Source organism: Nanorana parkeri, unplaced genomic scaffold (genome assembly GCF_000935625.1).
Source record: "Nanorana parkeri isolate BGI_ZX_2015 unplaced genomic scaffold, ASM93562v1 scaffold728, whole genome shotgun sequence".
Classification (NCBI taxonomy): Eukaryota; Metazoa; Chordata; class Amphibia; order Anura; family Dicroglossidae; genus Nanorana; species Nanorana parkeri.
In genome coordinates, this window is record NW_017306996.1 from 318208 (window position 1) to 333204 (window position 14997).

Genomic DNA, 14997 nt, shown 5'->3' on the forward strand with positions numbered 1-14997 from the left:
GGATATTCACAATAGCCTGTACAGCTCCCGAACTTAGCCGAGCGGCTCAGTCGAGCCGAAGGCATATACCTCGGCTTGGCTGAGCCGTGCTGAAAGCCGAAGCTGGCCGAGCGGCCGGCCATTGGCTGGCCGACAGCCTGCTTCTGGCAGCTGGGCGGAGCCAGCCATGATCTTACGGCTGGCTCTGGTCACTTGCAGAGAGATCAGCGTCCCTGGTTACCAGCTAACCAGGGACACTGGTCTCCAGTCTTCTAATCCTCCCGCGCGCTCCGGGGGTCTCCCGCTCCCGGCCGCCCAGGAGAGAAACATTTGGCATTCAGCTATTCACTCACTGCTGTTTGGCATCTATAAAAATAGACCGAACAGCAGCGAGTAGCCTGCCGGAGGTTTGGCTTAGCTCACTTCACTTCAGGTCGATCTTTAACTCGGCTGCCTACGGCAGCTTAGTGAATAGACCCCTTTGTTTTTAAAGACTCTATTTTAGTTTGACATGTATTGTTTACCACTTGTTTGCCTGGTGATGTTTTATTTAATAAGAATACTTATATTGTGCCTGCACGTTTAATACCTTTAAGTAAAAGTTTTATTTTTATCATACTTTTTAATGTTTCTTTGGGGCTTAACAAAATTGGAGTCTTTGAATGGTGCGGATATTGGAGAAATGGGTGTGGCCACTGAGGGGTGTGGTTACTGAGGTTACTGTGGGGTGTGGTCACTGAGGGGCGCTGTAGAGCTTACTCGCACAGAGCGCCTTAAGACCTAAGGCCGGCCCAGGGTCAAAGGTCCTGTAAATCATCAATGGCTACACACAGTGCATAGACATGAGGACCCTGAAGATTCCAATGCTGCAATGAGGGGCAGACATGTTGGAGGAAGCACTGTGACACCTGGGCGGCTTGGGTGAGTATAATTGTATTACTTGTTCACTTAGACACAAACAAGCACTTAGCCCTTGCAGTGCAGGTGTAGCCCCACTGCAAGGGTTAAGAAAAAAACAATTTTTGGAGTTCTACTTTAATAGTTAAGGTACTTGAATGCATTTTTAAGATTTACCTCCTGAGTTTAGTGAAAATCCTGGAGATCTGCTTTCAGATTCCCAGAGTTCTTCTTTAAATGTCCCTTGCACATAAAGGAGAAACCCTTGCAAAGAAAATAGGCTGCTTCCCTTTAGTAAATCACCCCCATAGAGGCAGAAATCCCAGCCATCCTTCCCCCTACATGTCAGCTCCGTCCTGTATGGAAATCATTGATGATCTGCGGAGCATCCTCCCAGCCACAAGCTGATCATCCATCACACCCTCCACTCCTCCGCAGCCCTGATCACTCCCCTCCTAACTGTGCCCATTTCTTCCCCTCCATAGCCAGCAAGCAGAGGGGAATAAAAGCCCAGTGCATACAGTCACAGCAGAGAAGTCCTATGATGCTACAGAAAGAATTGAGGTTAGAGATCCTTTAAGACAAGAGCTGTGTAGCAAAGCCCAAGTGAGAAGGATGAACTAAGTCAGCAGGAGGAGCAGGTGTCTGGGCGGTGCGATCCGTTCCCTTCTTCCTATTCTCTCTCTTTTCGTGCAATCTCTCCTGGTCTTTTCATTCTTTCTTCCAGCAGAAGGAGCTCCTTGTCTGATCAGGGAAGGCTGTGTGGCTGGGACACGCTCCCCGTGTTTGTATACACAGCTCTCCGGCCGGCTGACAGCTGTCATCACTCCTTCCAGGGATCCGTGCCTGCGCTAGCTTCACCCCGGATACTGGCGACTCAATACTCTCATCTCTGGCGACTGACTTTTCCTGGCTTGGGAGGGATACAAGGAATACTAAGGGCAAATTAAGGACCTCTTCCCGGGACTGGAGTGTCTTTTCTTGGGGGACATCATCGGAATCAGCTCTCTCTTTTTTTTTTTTTTTTACTGACCCAAAAACATGATCCTTAAGGGGGTATCACGCCTCCTGATCAGCATTAGCTTTTGGGTCCCCCTTCTAGTTCAAGGTAAGTGGTGCTGAATTTGATGTGTCAGACACTTTTCACTGTCATGTCCGGCAAGTTACCTGGAGACGCTGTGGAGTGACAGCTGGATGTGCTCCATCTTCTTTGCAAGTGGTCTTAATGAGATGACAGGGAAAGGGCTTAATTGTAATCCCTATCAGCGGTTATCCGCAGGGCAGTCCTCATCTCTCTCTCCTAGTTTATATTGCAGTGATGTAACATGCAGCAAGCCTCGGAAATTAGGCTGCCTGATCTATGGAAGAGTTCTGCATCGCATTGTTACAATACTTGCAACTATTAACTGAACTTTATGCTGGAAGTGGGGCTTTAGAAATGCACTTTTGGCTTTAACAGTTGCATTAGATAATTTGTGATCGATAAAAGTTATTATGGATTTTTGCAGTCATTGAAATTTGGTGCAGTTAGGTAGCTAAGGATTAAACTGTGGCAATATCTTTATTTTCCCCTCTGAATAGTAAGTGTATTAGTAAAAGAGCAATTGTACAGCTTAGTTCAAGCCGGGCTCCACACTTTAAAATGACCCTGTGCTTAGAAGTTACTCTGTTCATGAACTCTAGTGTATACCTAGTCTATCCCTCCAGCCTGAAACTGGCATTTACACTGTAGCCTGTGTGTTATACATCCATATACCCCAGATTGTACCTAGTCTTCTCCCCTCCAGCCTACACCTGGTCCGTATACCCTAGATTGTGCCTAGTCTATTCCCCTTTAGCCTATACCTGGTCTGTATACTCCAGATTGTACCTAGCCAATTCCCCTCCAGCCTTTACCTGGTCCGTATACCCCAGATTGTACATAGTCTATTCCCCTCCAGCCTATGCCTGGTCTGTATGCCCCAGACTGTATCTAGTCTTTTTCCTCCAGCCCGTACCTGGTCCGTAGACCAACGCCTGTGCCTAGTCTATTCTCCTCCAGCCCCCAGTCTGTACCTGGGATATGCACTGTAGCCTATACCTGGGTTATACATAACAGTTTGTACCTGGTCCACATACCTTAGATTGTACCTACTCTGTGCACCCAAGCCTGCACCTGGTATTTACCCCCCTCCAGTACTTTGGTCTAAACACCCCAGCATGTACCCAGTTTATACACCCCACCACGGACCCCTTCTAAACACTGCAGCCTGTACCTTGGCAATGCGCCCCAGATTTTACCTAGTCTATACTTTATATACCTGGAATATGCCACTCTAGTTTGTACCTTGGCTATTCACCCAAGCATGTACCTGGACTATGCACATTAGTCTGTACCTGGGCTATGCACCCTAGCCTGTGCCTAAGCTATGTACCATACCTAGCCTGTGCCTGGGCTATTAACTTATACTTGGGCTATGCACCCTTGCCTGTACTGCGGTTATGCACCTCATCCTGTACCTGAGTTATACTCCTCAGGCTGTACCTGGTTTATAAAATACTGAGTTATACTCCTCAGGCTGTACCTGGTTTATAAAACCAAGCCTGCACCTGGAGAATGCACCCTAGCCTTTACCTATGTTTTAAACCCCAGCTTGTACTTGGGCTCTACAACACAGCCCGTACCTGAGTTCTTCACCCCAGCCAGTACCTAGGTTACACAGCTTTCCTAGGTACTGGCAAGGTATAGGCTGCATTTCTATTAAATGCAGCCTATACCTGGGCTTTTATACTTTAGCCTGTACCTTACCTCTGCACGTTAGCCAGGGGGCTCATTTTACTATAGCCTAACTCTGGGATCTTCTCCCTACTTTGTTCCTGCTCCATATTTCTTTTGAACTGTGTGCTATATTTTGATTTGTGCTATCCTAGGCATTGTGATTAAATGCATTTTAATTAGCAGTCCACATATTCCTCACTATGCAGCTAATTTCCTATTACAGTTTTTGCAGTAATGGTTAATAAGGATAAAGAGCCAAAAATTTAAAAAAAACAAAAACAAACTTCACCTAAAAAAATTGTATGCCCCACCATAATAGCAGTCCCTTAATCAACTGCCTACTTGCCTTAATATGAGATGCATCCCTACCCGGGGTTGATATGGGGCTCTGTTCCCTTGCCTGCTATATATCTCTGCATCTCTTGCCTGCTCCTGAGCTCTGCACCTCTGCTGAAGATCTATCTGCTCTTGTGGCTGGCATCTGTTCTAAGAATCGAACAGCTCCCTAACTTCTCTTGTTAGGGGGAAAGGTCTTGTTAAATACAGACTATTCATCATGGCTTGTAGGAGTAGGTCTATGGATGAAAGGAATGGATGAGATTAGTGCTTACCAGAGTGTGTAGTTCGTTTTCTTTGCCTGAAAGATAATGAAGCCTTTGGGGCTTTAAATTGTGTGAACAGGCACTGATCTGATCTCACAAATTAATATAAATATCACAATGGGAGTGACCGCATCCATAAAATAAATCCCTATCTCCCTCAGTACAAAGGCTGTACCATATTTCCTCAGTGTCAACCTCTGCTCCCGTGAACAGTTCTGATTTAGAACATCTGTATCAATCTGCAGAAAAAAAAAAAATACACCATTATCCGAGAGGAATCATATAGCTAGCGTGAGATGCATTTTGTTTATTTGGCTAGCGTGCAACGTATAGATTTATCTAGCGAGAGGAAACAAGTGTGCAATCAGTAAAGCCAACATCGCTGTCATTAGATTATAGATTAGAACAAAAAGTCAAAAGGTATACGGAACAGCTTTAATAAGCGCTTGGACTCAGCAAATGATTTTGCTCTTAAGGGACATATTTTCCGGTGCATTTGCAGGTATTGATTGTCCCTGCACTTAGGTCCAGAGATGAAATGAATCTTATTCCTGCAGCCACCCTTAGATTTTAGAGTATTCCCCCTGTATTCACCCTCTGCCTCCCTCTCCAGATCCCCATGCTCTCTGAGTTTGGATGATGAGGGCAGTTCTTAGAGGAAGCACCAATCTACTGCAGAGACTGCAGACTCGCTTGTGGTTATTGTCCAGTCATTTAAAAAGTCTAATTAGGGTTCCCGGATTTGTTTAGCTCAGATATACTCCTCTGTAGGTGGTTATTTAACCTGTGTACAGACAACCAGACAGTCCCAGCTGGTGTCTTCAGGACTTAAACTCCTTAATAAAACCATCAGGCAGACTTTTGACCTCAGTGATCCCTTGAGTACTGATCAGGAAGTGCTGCACTTGTTCATGCTCTTTAGATTCTATGAAAAATATATTTAAAAAAAAAAGACTTCAAGGAGAATGATGCAGCACTTCCCAGCAGCTGTCCTTAAAAACAGAGTCCTTGTTTTTGTTTTATTTCTTAACTATATATTCCTTTTATATGATGCTTTGGCAGATGCTAGTTCGATCACAGCATATTTAGACAGATGTTATTTTAATGATGCTACACAGTATAAACACAAAGGCGACTTGGTGGATTGGAAGAGGAAAAATGACTTTCATTAACATACAAACGGTCTTTTTTTATGCAGTGTGGGCTTGAGGTTTGTTTTTGTAACTGTTTGGGTTTATTATTATGTTTCCAGCTTGTTTGATGCTACTTAGCTACCAGTATTACAAGAGATAATATAACATGACTTTCCTCCCTCTGCATTATTTTTTGCTAGCGGTATGATATGAGTCCTTCCACTATAGGCCCTACCCATAAATCATTTTTACTTTTAAAATGAAACCAATGGATCAGTCATCAAACTGAATATTGTATCAGCTAATAAATAATTCATCAGCGCGGGCTGCTCTAAGAATTCGATAGAATTTTATACAGTTGCAGGAGGCACGTGACAATATGCAATCTGTCACAGTGGCTAACGCTCATGTCTTAATCCTTTAAGCAAAATGTACCCCATTAAGGTCTAGACAAATTCATTTGTTTTACAGATTGACTTGCCTGGGTAGCTTCAATTCCCCTTTCTGTCGAAAATGAACTATTGAAACAAAGATGGCTCAGATTATTCACTTGCTATGAAACCCACTCGTCAATTAAATATTCATTTGAAGAAAAATCTACTTTTTCATCTATTTTTTTTGTAATGTTACAGATTGATCATTTAAGATAATAGACTGGCCTCAAATGTAACCCTTACAAAAGTAGTAACTTGTCTTTTTTCTTCTCTCTCTAAGGATAATCAATCAATTTAATAGAGTTCCTTATAAAAACTTGTTTAATGAAATCCAATTTGAGAAAATAAAATGGGTTTCGAGCCATGAGAATGACCTCTTTCTCTAATAAGCTTCCAATTTTTCTATCCAAAAGTTGATGACTACAAAGTTTCAGATTATGATATCTGATTTTTAAGTACATTGGAATGCCAACAGTCTGGCCAACGAGCTGTAAAATTGAATGTCGTCCTTCCTTAAAATGTGTTATTTGCCAAATTACAGAGCCTTCCAGGTTTAGTGCGCTTTAACATTTACATTAGGGAACAAGTGTGGATGATTTTCTGTTTTCCCGATGAGTGAAAACTAATGGCATTTTTTTTAGTATGGTTGGTGCTCGCTGTAGCTTTACATTTAAATGATTCTAAATGGTACGTGTCGTTGAGGAAGCTGAATGCTCTGTAACAGTAATTTTAAAACAGCTTTTTTTGCATTTATTGTTACTGTAGATATTTTTTTCAAGTTGTGTTCCTGGCTATAAAGGGAAGGAGTTATCAGTGCACAACTGTAGAGTATAGTGTTAAGAACAGCAAATGGCCATTTGGCCCAAGAAATGTAGTCATTCATAACTTTAGAAAAGTATTTGTAAGAAATGTCCACCTTTTTCTATGCTTATATCTGCTGTGCTTTTAAATGGTTATCATGTCATGCATGCTGTAGATGGCCCATCTACACTCACAGAGTGAGTGTAGGGTGCTCAGAACAATGATGATATAGAAAGCACAGTTGTGAGCAATCAGAGCTGAATTACCTATAGACAGAAAATTAAACTCGTATTTCTTTCCGGTTGCTGTGGGTTACACCAACCAAAACTCTCCAAAGCAAGGAGATGTACCCTAGGTTGTCACCAGAACAGGTTTACCCAAATAATTCCCATCACCTTCTGTTCCTGTGACAACTGAAAGCTTTTTGTGCTTTCTATCACTCTTTTTACCGGAGACAGTAGTCACCAGGTGAATAGCGAGGGTGAATCTCCCCATTGGGGTGACGGACAGCAATGAAAACCGGATAGATGTTCTTACCCTAGCAGATTCAATCGAAAACTAAAATAGATCTTGACTTTTTCTGTTAAAGCCAATTTTTTTTTCAGAAATAAGTTTTTATTGAATTTTTACAAAGACAAAAGAACGTGGGTACAATAACAGAAACAAAAAGGTGTACATACAGCACAAAGACCTGTGGTCCCGTCAATCAGATACATAGCGCGTCCGGGCCTTAGGGCATAGAAGGCACATATGGTATAGGCAGTTATGCAGTTATGCAATCCCTGAGCTGAACATAATATATAAATCGCCACCATGTAAGGTTATGATCAATGCCTCGCCGTCTGGGGCGAATCACATCAGAGGAGCAGGCAATTGTTAAAGCCAATTGTAATACCTCTCCTGTCTGCCTTCTGAGCCTTCTCTGCAATTGTTAAGGTTGTTCCTCACTTTAAAGGACCAATAAGGTAAGGGAGCAAACACAATTTAAGATTTCCACATAACTTCATCTGCCTCTCCCGGGATCTGTTGGTTCACTTTTTAAACATTTGCTCATTTTAAATTTTTAATTTTTGTTATAGGAAGAAGTTCTAACAATTTATGTTATTGTAATGGGAGTCTGGAGTGGTCTGTTGCCCTTGTGCTTCCCCCTTAGATAGGTATACCAAAAGACTATTGGTCTGCTATATAGTAAATAGTGAACCACAGAGGTTACCGAAAGATCAGGACAGACACTGCAAAACTTACAAAGGTATATAAAAGAACATAGATAACATTGCAGACCTCATTCATTCATGCATACAAAAGGGATGGACCCCACATTTGTCTATAAGTTATAGGTTAATAACGGGATAGGTAGATACTGATGTGGATTCACCAAAAAACGAAATATTGCAAAGTCAAGAGATGAATCAAAATGATTCTTAATGTTGCAATCACTATGATTGGTTGCTACTAACTTCAACATCAGATGATCGATAAATAGATTGCTTGGTTGTCAATTGATTCACACGTTAAAAAAGAAGAAACCGATCTTAATGGCACAAGAATGTTCAGCTTGTGGCAATTGGAATCCGTAGGTATATACAATGTGACAGGAACAATGTCTCATAGGGAACACAAAGTATCTCCTTCAATTGCAGATAGTTGCCAGCAATCGGCTAGTGAACAGTCTTACTCACACTTGCTGAGTTCTTTGTTTTCGTTCTGCCAATATGGAATGGAATCCTATGTCTTTGAAAAGCAGGGCTCAACGGGGAGCCGATCTTGGAAATACAGTAATGTGCTCCACTCAAGGCAGTCAGTCTCATAAACTTATATCATATTTTGGAGGCAGTGTCGTATAGAAAAAGATATCACAGAGTAGCTTCTTTAAATGCAGATGGTTTCCATGCCTTCCAGCATTAAACAGTCTTACTCACATTAACTGTGTTCTTTTCCTTATTTGCTCCTGCCACCGTGACAAAACATTTTTCAATCCAAGATGATAGAAGACTTAACAATTGATGTGAAAGTTCTGCCACTGCTCAAATAAATGTTTCGGTTTCATTACATATATGAATCATTGTTCCACCATCTTAAGGTATACATCCCTTAGTCAAAGCCGTGTGGCCATCCATCCAAAAGATGTCTAATGTCGACACGTTTCACACCTCCCACAAGGGGGCTTCGTCAGGACGTAGGGAAGTACAGGTGAGTGACTCCTTGATGGTCATCTCACACCTGAAAATAATTCACTCATCCCTATACGTCTATCTAATCATGAACATTGAATGATAATAGGTCTATCACAATACATACATTAAAAACAGTGAAAAATCAGCAACTACATCACTAAGGAGAGAAACACAAAACATTATAAAGGAGGAGAAATCATGCAGTCATCAAATTATATATTTCAGGGATGGCTTCCCCGAATCGTTATTTAAAGAAACACTTTTAAATTAATTTAATTGTTTAAGCCTTGTGGTATCATGGTATTTAATCTGTAGATCCACATTTTTTCTTTTTGTAACAAAATTGTGTCAAACTCTCCCCTTCAGGACGATAAATTGAGAGCATAGATAGCCTTAATTTTTAATCCATCCAGACACTGCTGTAAAATAAATTTTTGATTTTTGTTATAGGAAGAAGTTCCAACAATTTATGTTATTGTAATGGGAGTCTAGGGTGGTCTGTTGTCCTTGTGCTTCCCCCTTAGATAGGTAGTTTGAAGATGATAATCATAAGGATGATTCAGGTCGAAGAAATTTAACTTGATATTCCAGTGAAGACAGATACAGTTGAGTCAAAAATGTAGTAAGACATAAAAAGATGAAGGAATCGTGAACATGTTTTGGAGCTGCAGAAACATTAGTTATAGTCATAGCACTCTTTGTGGTGCAAAGCTTATCAACAGTTCCCATGTGTCCCTTTTCATAATAAAAGTTCGGAGATAATTGATGTTCATGATTGGAGTAGTGAATTCATTTGTTGGTTTGTAATGTGTATCAAGGCTGACACATTCATCTACTGAAAGGGACAGACCCACAAGCATAATCAGATGATCAGCCTAAACCGACTCTCACTAGCCATTGGTTAGATTACATATACACTGTGACTTGTTTCAGGCACCAGGAACTACATATATATTTTTAAAAGAAACAGTCAAACTCTAGCCAAAGGGTTTTTTGTTTTTTTTCTAGTCAAAGGGTTATCTTTTTTGTTTTGGCTACAGTGAGGATAGGTTAGGACATCTATGATGTGCTGTCCCCACTGGAGAGTTTCTCTCTCATTTTCTGTCTTATCTCACACATATTACACAAAGTGAGGGGAAATCTCCATAAAGGTAACGCCGACAGCTAAGAAAAACTTGAAAGAGGTTCTAACCGCCTTTTATAGAAAAATAATTTTAATTCCTGTTAATGTTCTTGCTGGAAAGACTTATTTCAGCCCATGTTCTGTCTGACATTGGTCAAGTAGTAAGCAAAAAGAAATCTAAATTGGAACACAGACAAGAAATAAAACTTGACAGGTCCCAACCCCTCCCTACAGTGTCCAAAACTTTCACAAAAGTTTTGTCTGGGGTTGGGCTTTAACTTGCCCGACACCAGTGAGATAAAGCAACAAGTAACTTATTGGATTGTAGTACCCTAGTACTTTTTGTCAGAAATTTCTAGTGAGTTTATCTTAATGAATGTAGTTCTTTGCATCAGGTTATTGAATATAGTCAATTATCTCTTTTTAAAATGAGATTGCATGGATTACTTTTAGTAAATTATTTGCTGGGGTTTTGCAACTCTTCCTTCAACGTTTACCTTATAGAGTACATCATGCACATTTTGTTTTCTTTTACTTTCTCTTATTATTTTTTCTCATTATGATAACACTATCACAATCATGACTATCTATCTATCTATCTATCTATCTATCTATCTATCTATCTATCTATCTATCTATCTATCTATCTATCTATCTATCTTTCTATCTATAAATAAGGTGGCAAGCATAATTTTTGATTTCGGCCTGAAAATTCTCCTCTGAGATGTGCAGTGTGGTGGCCTTAATTTCAATGGGATTCCAAACGCCCCTCCTGCCCGTAGTGTAATCACCTGCACTGGAACGCACAGTACTGCCATGCCTCGGGTTCCAGTGCGGTGCGAGTGCAAAAAATGTGCATATTGTTTTATTCTGAAGTAAACTTTTTGTTTGCAACACCCCATTTGTTTATTTTATTTTAAATAAAAGATTGTATTTTTTAAATCTGATTAATTGATTATGAAAATAATCAGTAGTTGCAGCCCTACACTATACCTTGTCAGTGGTGGGTAGGCCTCTGGTGCCACAACCCCCATCCCTTTAAGCATGTAAGGATTGTGGAGATGTGAAGAGCAGAGTGCATGAGTAGAAAGTCTTGAAAATTCCAGCAGGTCAGAGAACAATTATAATTTTATTGATGTACAGCATAAAGCATAGCCAACACCTTGGTTTTGGGGACTGCAGTCTGTTCCCTTATATGATATCTGTGCTCTGGAGTGCTTGTTGCGTCTGCAGTGGCAAAAAAATTATTATAAGCCAGTGATCATTCTGCAACTGGCTGGAGTTTCCAATTCTTTCTTTTCACACTTGGCCATCCTCACCTACCCCCACAAACTTCACATTGCAAAACATGTGCTTGACAATGTCAACAAGTGACCATGGAAGCATTGCATGTTGGACGTGATTTAGGGGGCATGGTTAAATAGAGTGCAAGCCTATTCACAGTGCACACTCTGCACATAAACATATCAGCAGAAACACCATTAGTTCCATATGTCTGTGAAGGTTCTCATTCATCTAGGTCATGGTATAGCCATACAAAATAAATCAAAGCAACTGGACTTGCTTTATCTTTCTTGAAGATGTTTTTATGGCCATCCAACTAGCTTTCTTAATTCCAAATGACTTGTACAAAAATTGTCAGGGAATAAATATGGTGAATTTAGCTCGAATCAACAAAATCTTGGAGGATCTGGTTCACCCAAAAGACCCAACGCCTAAACACAAGATGAACAACATTGTGTATGTATTCCAGTGCAGTGAGGTGTGCTCAGAATTGAATGTCAAGAAAATAAAACATCAGTTAGACCAGCATATTGCACAGCATAGAAGAACCAAACCCTACGGTCAGGATTCAGCTGTGTATATACATATACAGGAATAAAGTCATGCCTTTGAAGACAGTCAAGCACTCATCCTACATTGGGAGAAGGACTTGTTAAAAAGAGGTGTAAAATAGGCCATTTATGTTAAAATGGAGAACCAAGCGGAAAGGAGGGCGTGGGGGCAATGGGATATCTGTTGCTGCCACCTGAAGATGTCATGGGGAAGACTGAGTTGTAAAAGGGACGCATGTTTAGTTGCCTTTCCAGTGACTGGTATTTTCAAACATTCAAATGATTTTGTTCAGTCCCACGGGACACAAGAAAAGTCTTCATGCATATGGCCATCTTTAGTTTAACAGTATATTTTCTATAAAACATTGAGTTCTTTATACACTGTTTACGGAGTGAGAGAAGATAAAAATGTCTACTAGGAAAATCTTGTAATGTCATTAGTGAGGAATTCAGGATGTAGGCTTTCAGCACTTGCATTATATGTCTGGGCAGTCAAACCATATGCCTTTGTGCTTAGAAATACAGTGTTTTGTTGGAAACATTACCATAATAGCAACTAAAACAACATTACAGTTTTCTTTGTGTATAGATTCAGGGAGCAGGGAAAGAGATGAAAAGTTGGAGAAGCAAAGCAATCAATTTATAACCAATAACATGTATTTTAATAACAGTGAACACAGTAAGGCTTTACTAAAGGAGTAGAGGATTTTCGGTTTGCAAAGTACTTACAGTGAACATTCACTTTGCAAAATTAAGTCTGCGCTCCTGCAGTAATTCAATTACAGTGTATATGAAGCTAAGTAAGCAGGCTATTCTGGACTGTTACTTGAAGGTCATTTTCTGTAGTTACTACCTGCTGGCAGAACATCTTTCTAAGCTGCCTGCAGCAGACATTAGGGTGGTCATAAGTGCCAGAGTATTAACAATCAATGCTCCCAATTGTGAGCATCATTTAACATCATCAGGCTTTTTCTGACCTCCTGCAGGTGATAACAAGGGCTTCTAGCTTCTAAATGTGATAGTTATTGCCAAGGAAGGTTTCCTATCTTGTTAGCAAACTTCCTTTTAAGGAGGCCAGGTCCCTAAATATTCAATGTAAAGGGGTAAAGGACTTTTTTAGTGCGGTTTACTGCTTGCTGCCACCATTGGGTGAGAATCACAGCAGGCTCAATGACACCCTTGAGGATTGGAGGATTGGCTGATATACTCCCCACCTCTTGTTTACAGTGCAATAGTTCTTTCTCTGTGACTTTTCTCATAGGGAGCATATTGATGTAATCCTTGTGCTACAACTGTCTGCTGCAAGATGTGGACTATTTTGGAGAAAACAATTACCTAAAGAAAGATTGCTCCCAAGTTGGACATGTGGTAACTTTGAGTGCTTAAGTTTGGGAAGTAGTATTGTACAGGGCTGATCTCCTCTAAACTGACAGACAGGATACTATCAGTTACCTTAATGCAGTAGCCATGTCAGCCATAGAAATATAACGAACCTTGGGAAGAATTATTCTTAACCCCTCCAGTGGGGCTACCATCGCACTGAAAGGTTTAAATGCTCACTTTTATATAGGGATGAAAATAAAAATGTTATACTCACCTGAACTGCAGAGGCAACTGGCTACTACTCCGGTCCCTGCTGCCTGTCTTTTTCTCTGCTCCAGCAATGAAATGTCCCTTGGCGTTCTCATGTCCTAAACATGGTATAGGACCTAATCACTCACAGGACTTTAGATTGCTGGAGCGGAGGAGGAGACAGGCGGTAGGGGCTGGTCTAGCTGCCAGCCAGGTCAGAGATTCAGGTGATTATTACTTTTTTTATTTCCGCAGAGGAAGAGGAAGGAAATTTCTCCTTCAGGTCCGATTCTCAGCTGATTGACAGCAGGCAGGTGCAAAAGCCAGCCTGCATATTGGCTACTGCAACTTAAAATAGTCAATAGCAGGCTGGCTATTGCTGCTGGCCACTGGATGATAGACCGGTGGGCAGTTCATCTCTAGAGGGGGAATGGGGGAGCAGCAGGGGTATGGGGGTCGCAGTGGGGGCAAGGGGGAATGCAGTCACAGTTGCTGACAGCCTGTCTCTCCTCCCCGCTGGGCGCCGACTGCATCGGTCTGTGTCCCCTCTGTTCCCCACTGCTTCTGCTGATACAGGCAGGGGGAGCAGCGGGGATTAAAAGGGATTTGTGGAGCCCTGCATTAAGTTCTATGGACACATAACATTACACCATTGTACCCCGTTGCATCAAATTGCACTGAAAAAAAGTTCAGCATGGTGGTTTGAAGCAAACCTATCCATGACAAGGCAAGTTGCAACGGCCAGCACAGCCCCAACGCAAAACATGGCAATTAGAGTGAACCCACCCAAACACTGTTCATTTATTGTTGTCCACTGCATTTTTTAATTCAAGAAAATAGGAATTGGGTAAATGTTTTCTCACATCTCCTAACTTCAGAAACATGTTGGGAGCTGAATTCTGTGGGCTTGTTATAATATTCCCTTTTGTCTGATAGGGACGATTGTAAGAGTAATTAAAGATGTATCTTTTGCAAGTACTGAAGTGTCAATTTATTTTTCTATCTGAAATGACGCACTATGACTGGAGGAGTGGAAAGAGTGTCTTGTCAAAACACCGTGATGCTAAAGATATCCCTCTTTCCATCTTTTACAGTTACGATATATAGAGAATCACTACCATAACCTTTCATACTAACAAATGAATGATTAGGAATTATGCACTCTATGCAGTTAACTAAGGATGTCAGCGGTCAGAGGTTCAATGACCTATTTGGGGAATCACTGACCTTCCTGATTCCTTCATGCATTCTGTTTCCTAATGGCACATTTTTCAATACATCTCTTGTGTAAAAGAAAAACACTGTTGCCTTATATATGCAAAAAAACACAGACAATCATCTTGTTTTTGTTATGCAGATTTATGAGTTTATATTTAAAAAATTGATTGGTGTTACAAAACAATCTGACCATGTGTTAAAACCATCGAAATATGGTATTTGGCAATCAGGCAGCATATCACACAGAGAAAAAAATTGATATTTTATTAGTTTTATTGTAGCAGACTTGATAAATATCCATGCTGTTATTCTAGAGGTACAACTGGCATCACATCTAATTCCCAAAAAATAGATGTCTTCTGTTCCCAATATCTGGATTATTGGGGGTGTTTACCTTTTCGGGCTCGTTCCCACCATCTCCAGACCAGTGCGTTTTTTATCTTCACCAAAAACACATATACAGTAATCCCA

At 40.9% G+C, this 14997-nt stretch overlaps 1 protein-coding gene across 1 annotated transcript in view; it reads left to right on the plus strand.

The window, feature by feature from the left end:
- Positions 1-1388: 1388 nt before the first annotated feature.
- EDIL3 (EGF like repeats and discoidin domains 3) overlaps positions 1389-14997 on the plus strand; it is a 534632-nt gene continuing 521023 nt past the window's right edge. The window contains exon 1 of the mRNA XM_018564130.1: positions 1389-1984. Within this exon, the coding sequence (XP_018419632.1) occupies positions 1918-1984 (67 nt within the window). The 5' untranslated portion in view covers positions 1389-1917. The remainder of the gene's footprint in view (positions 1985-14997) is intronic.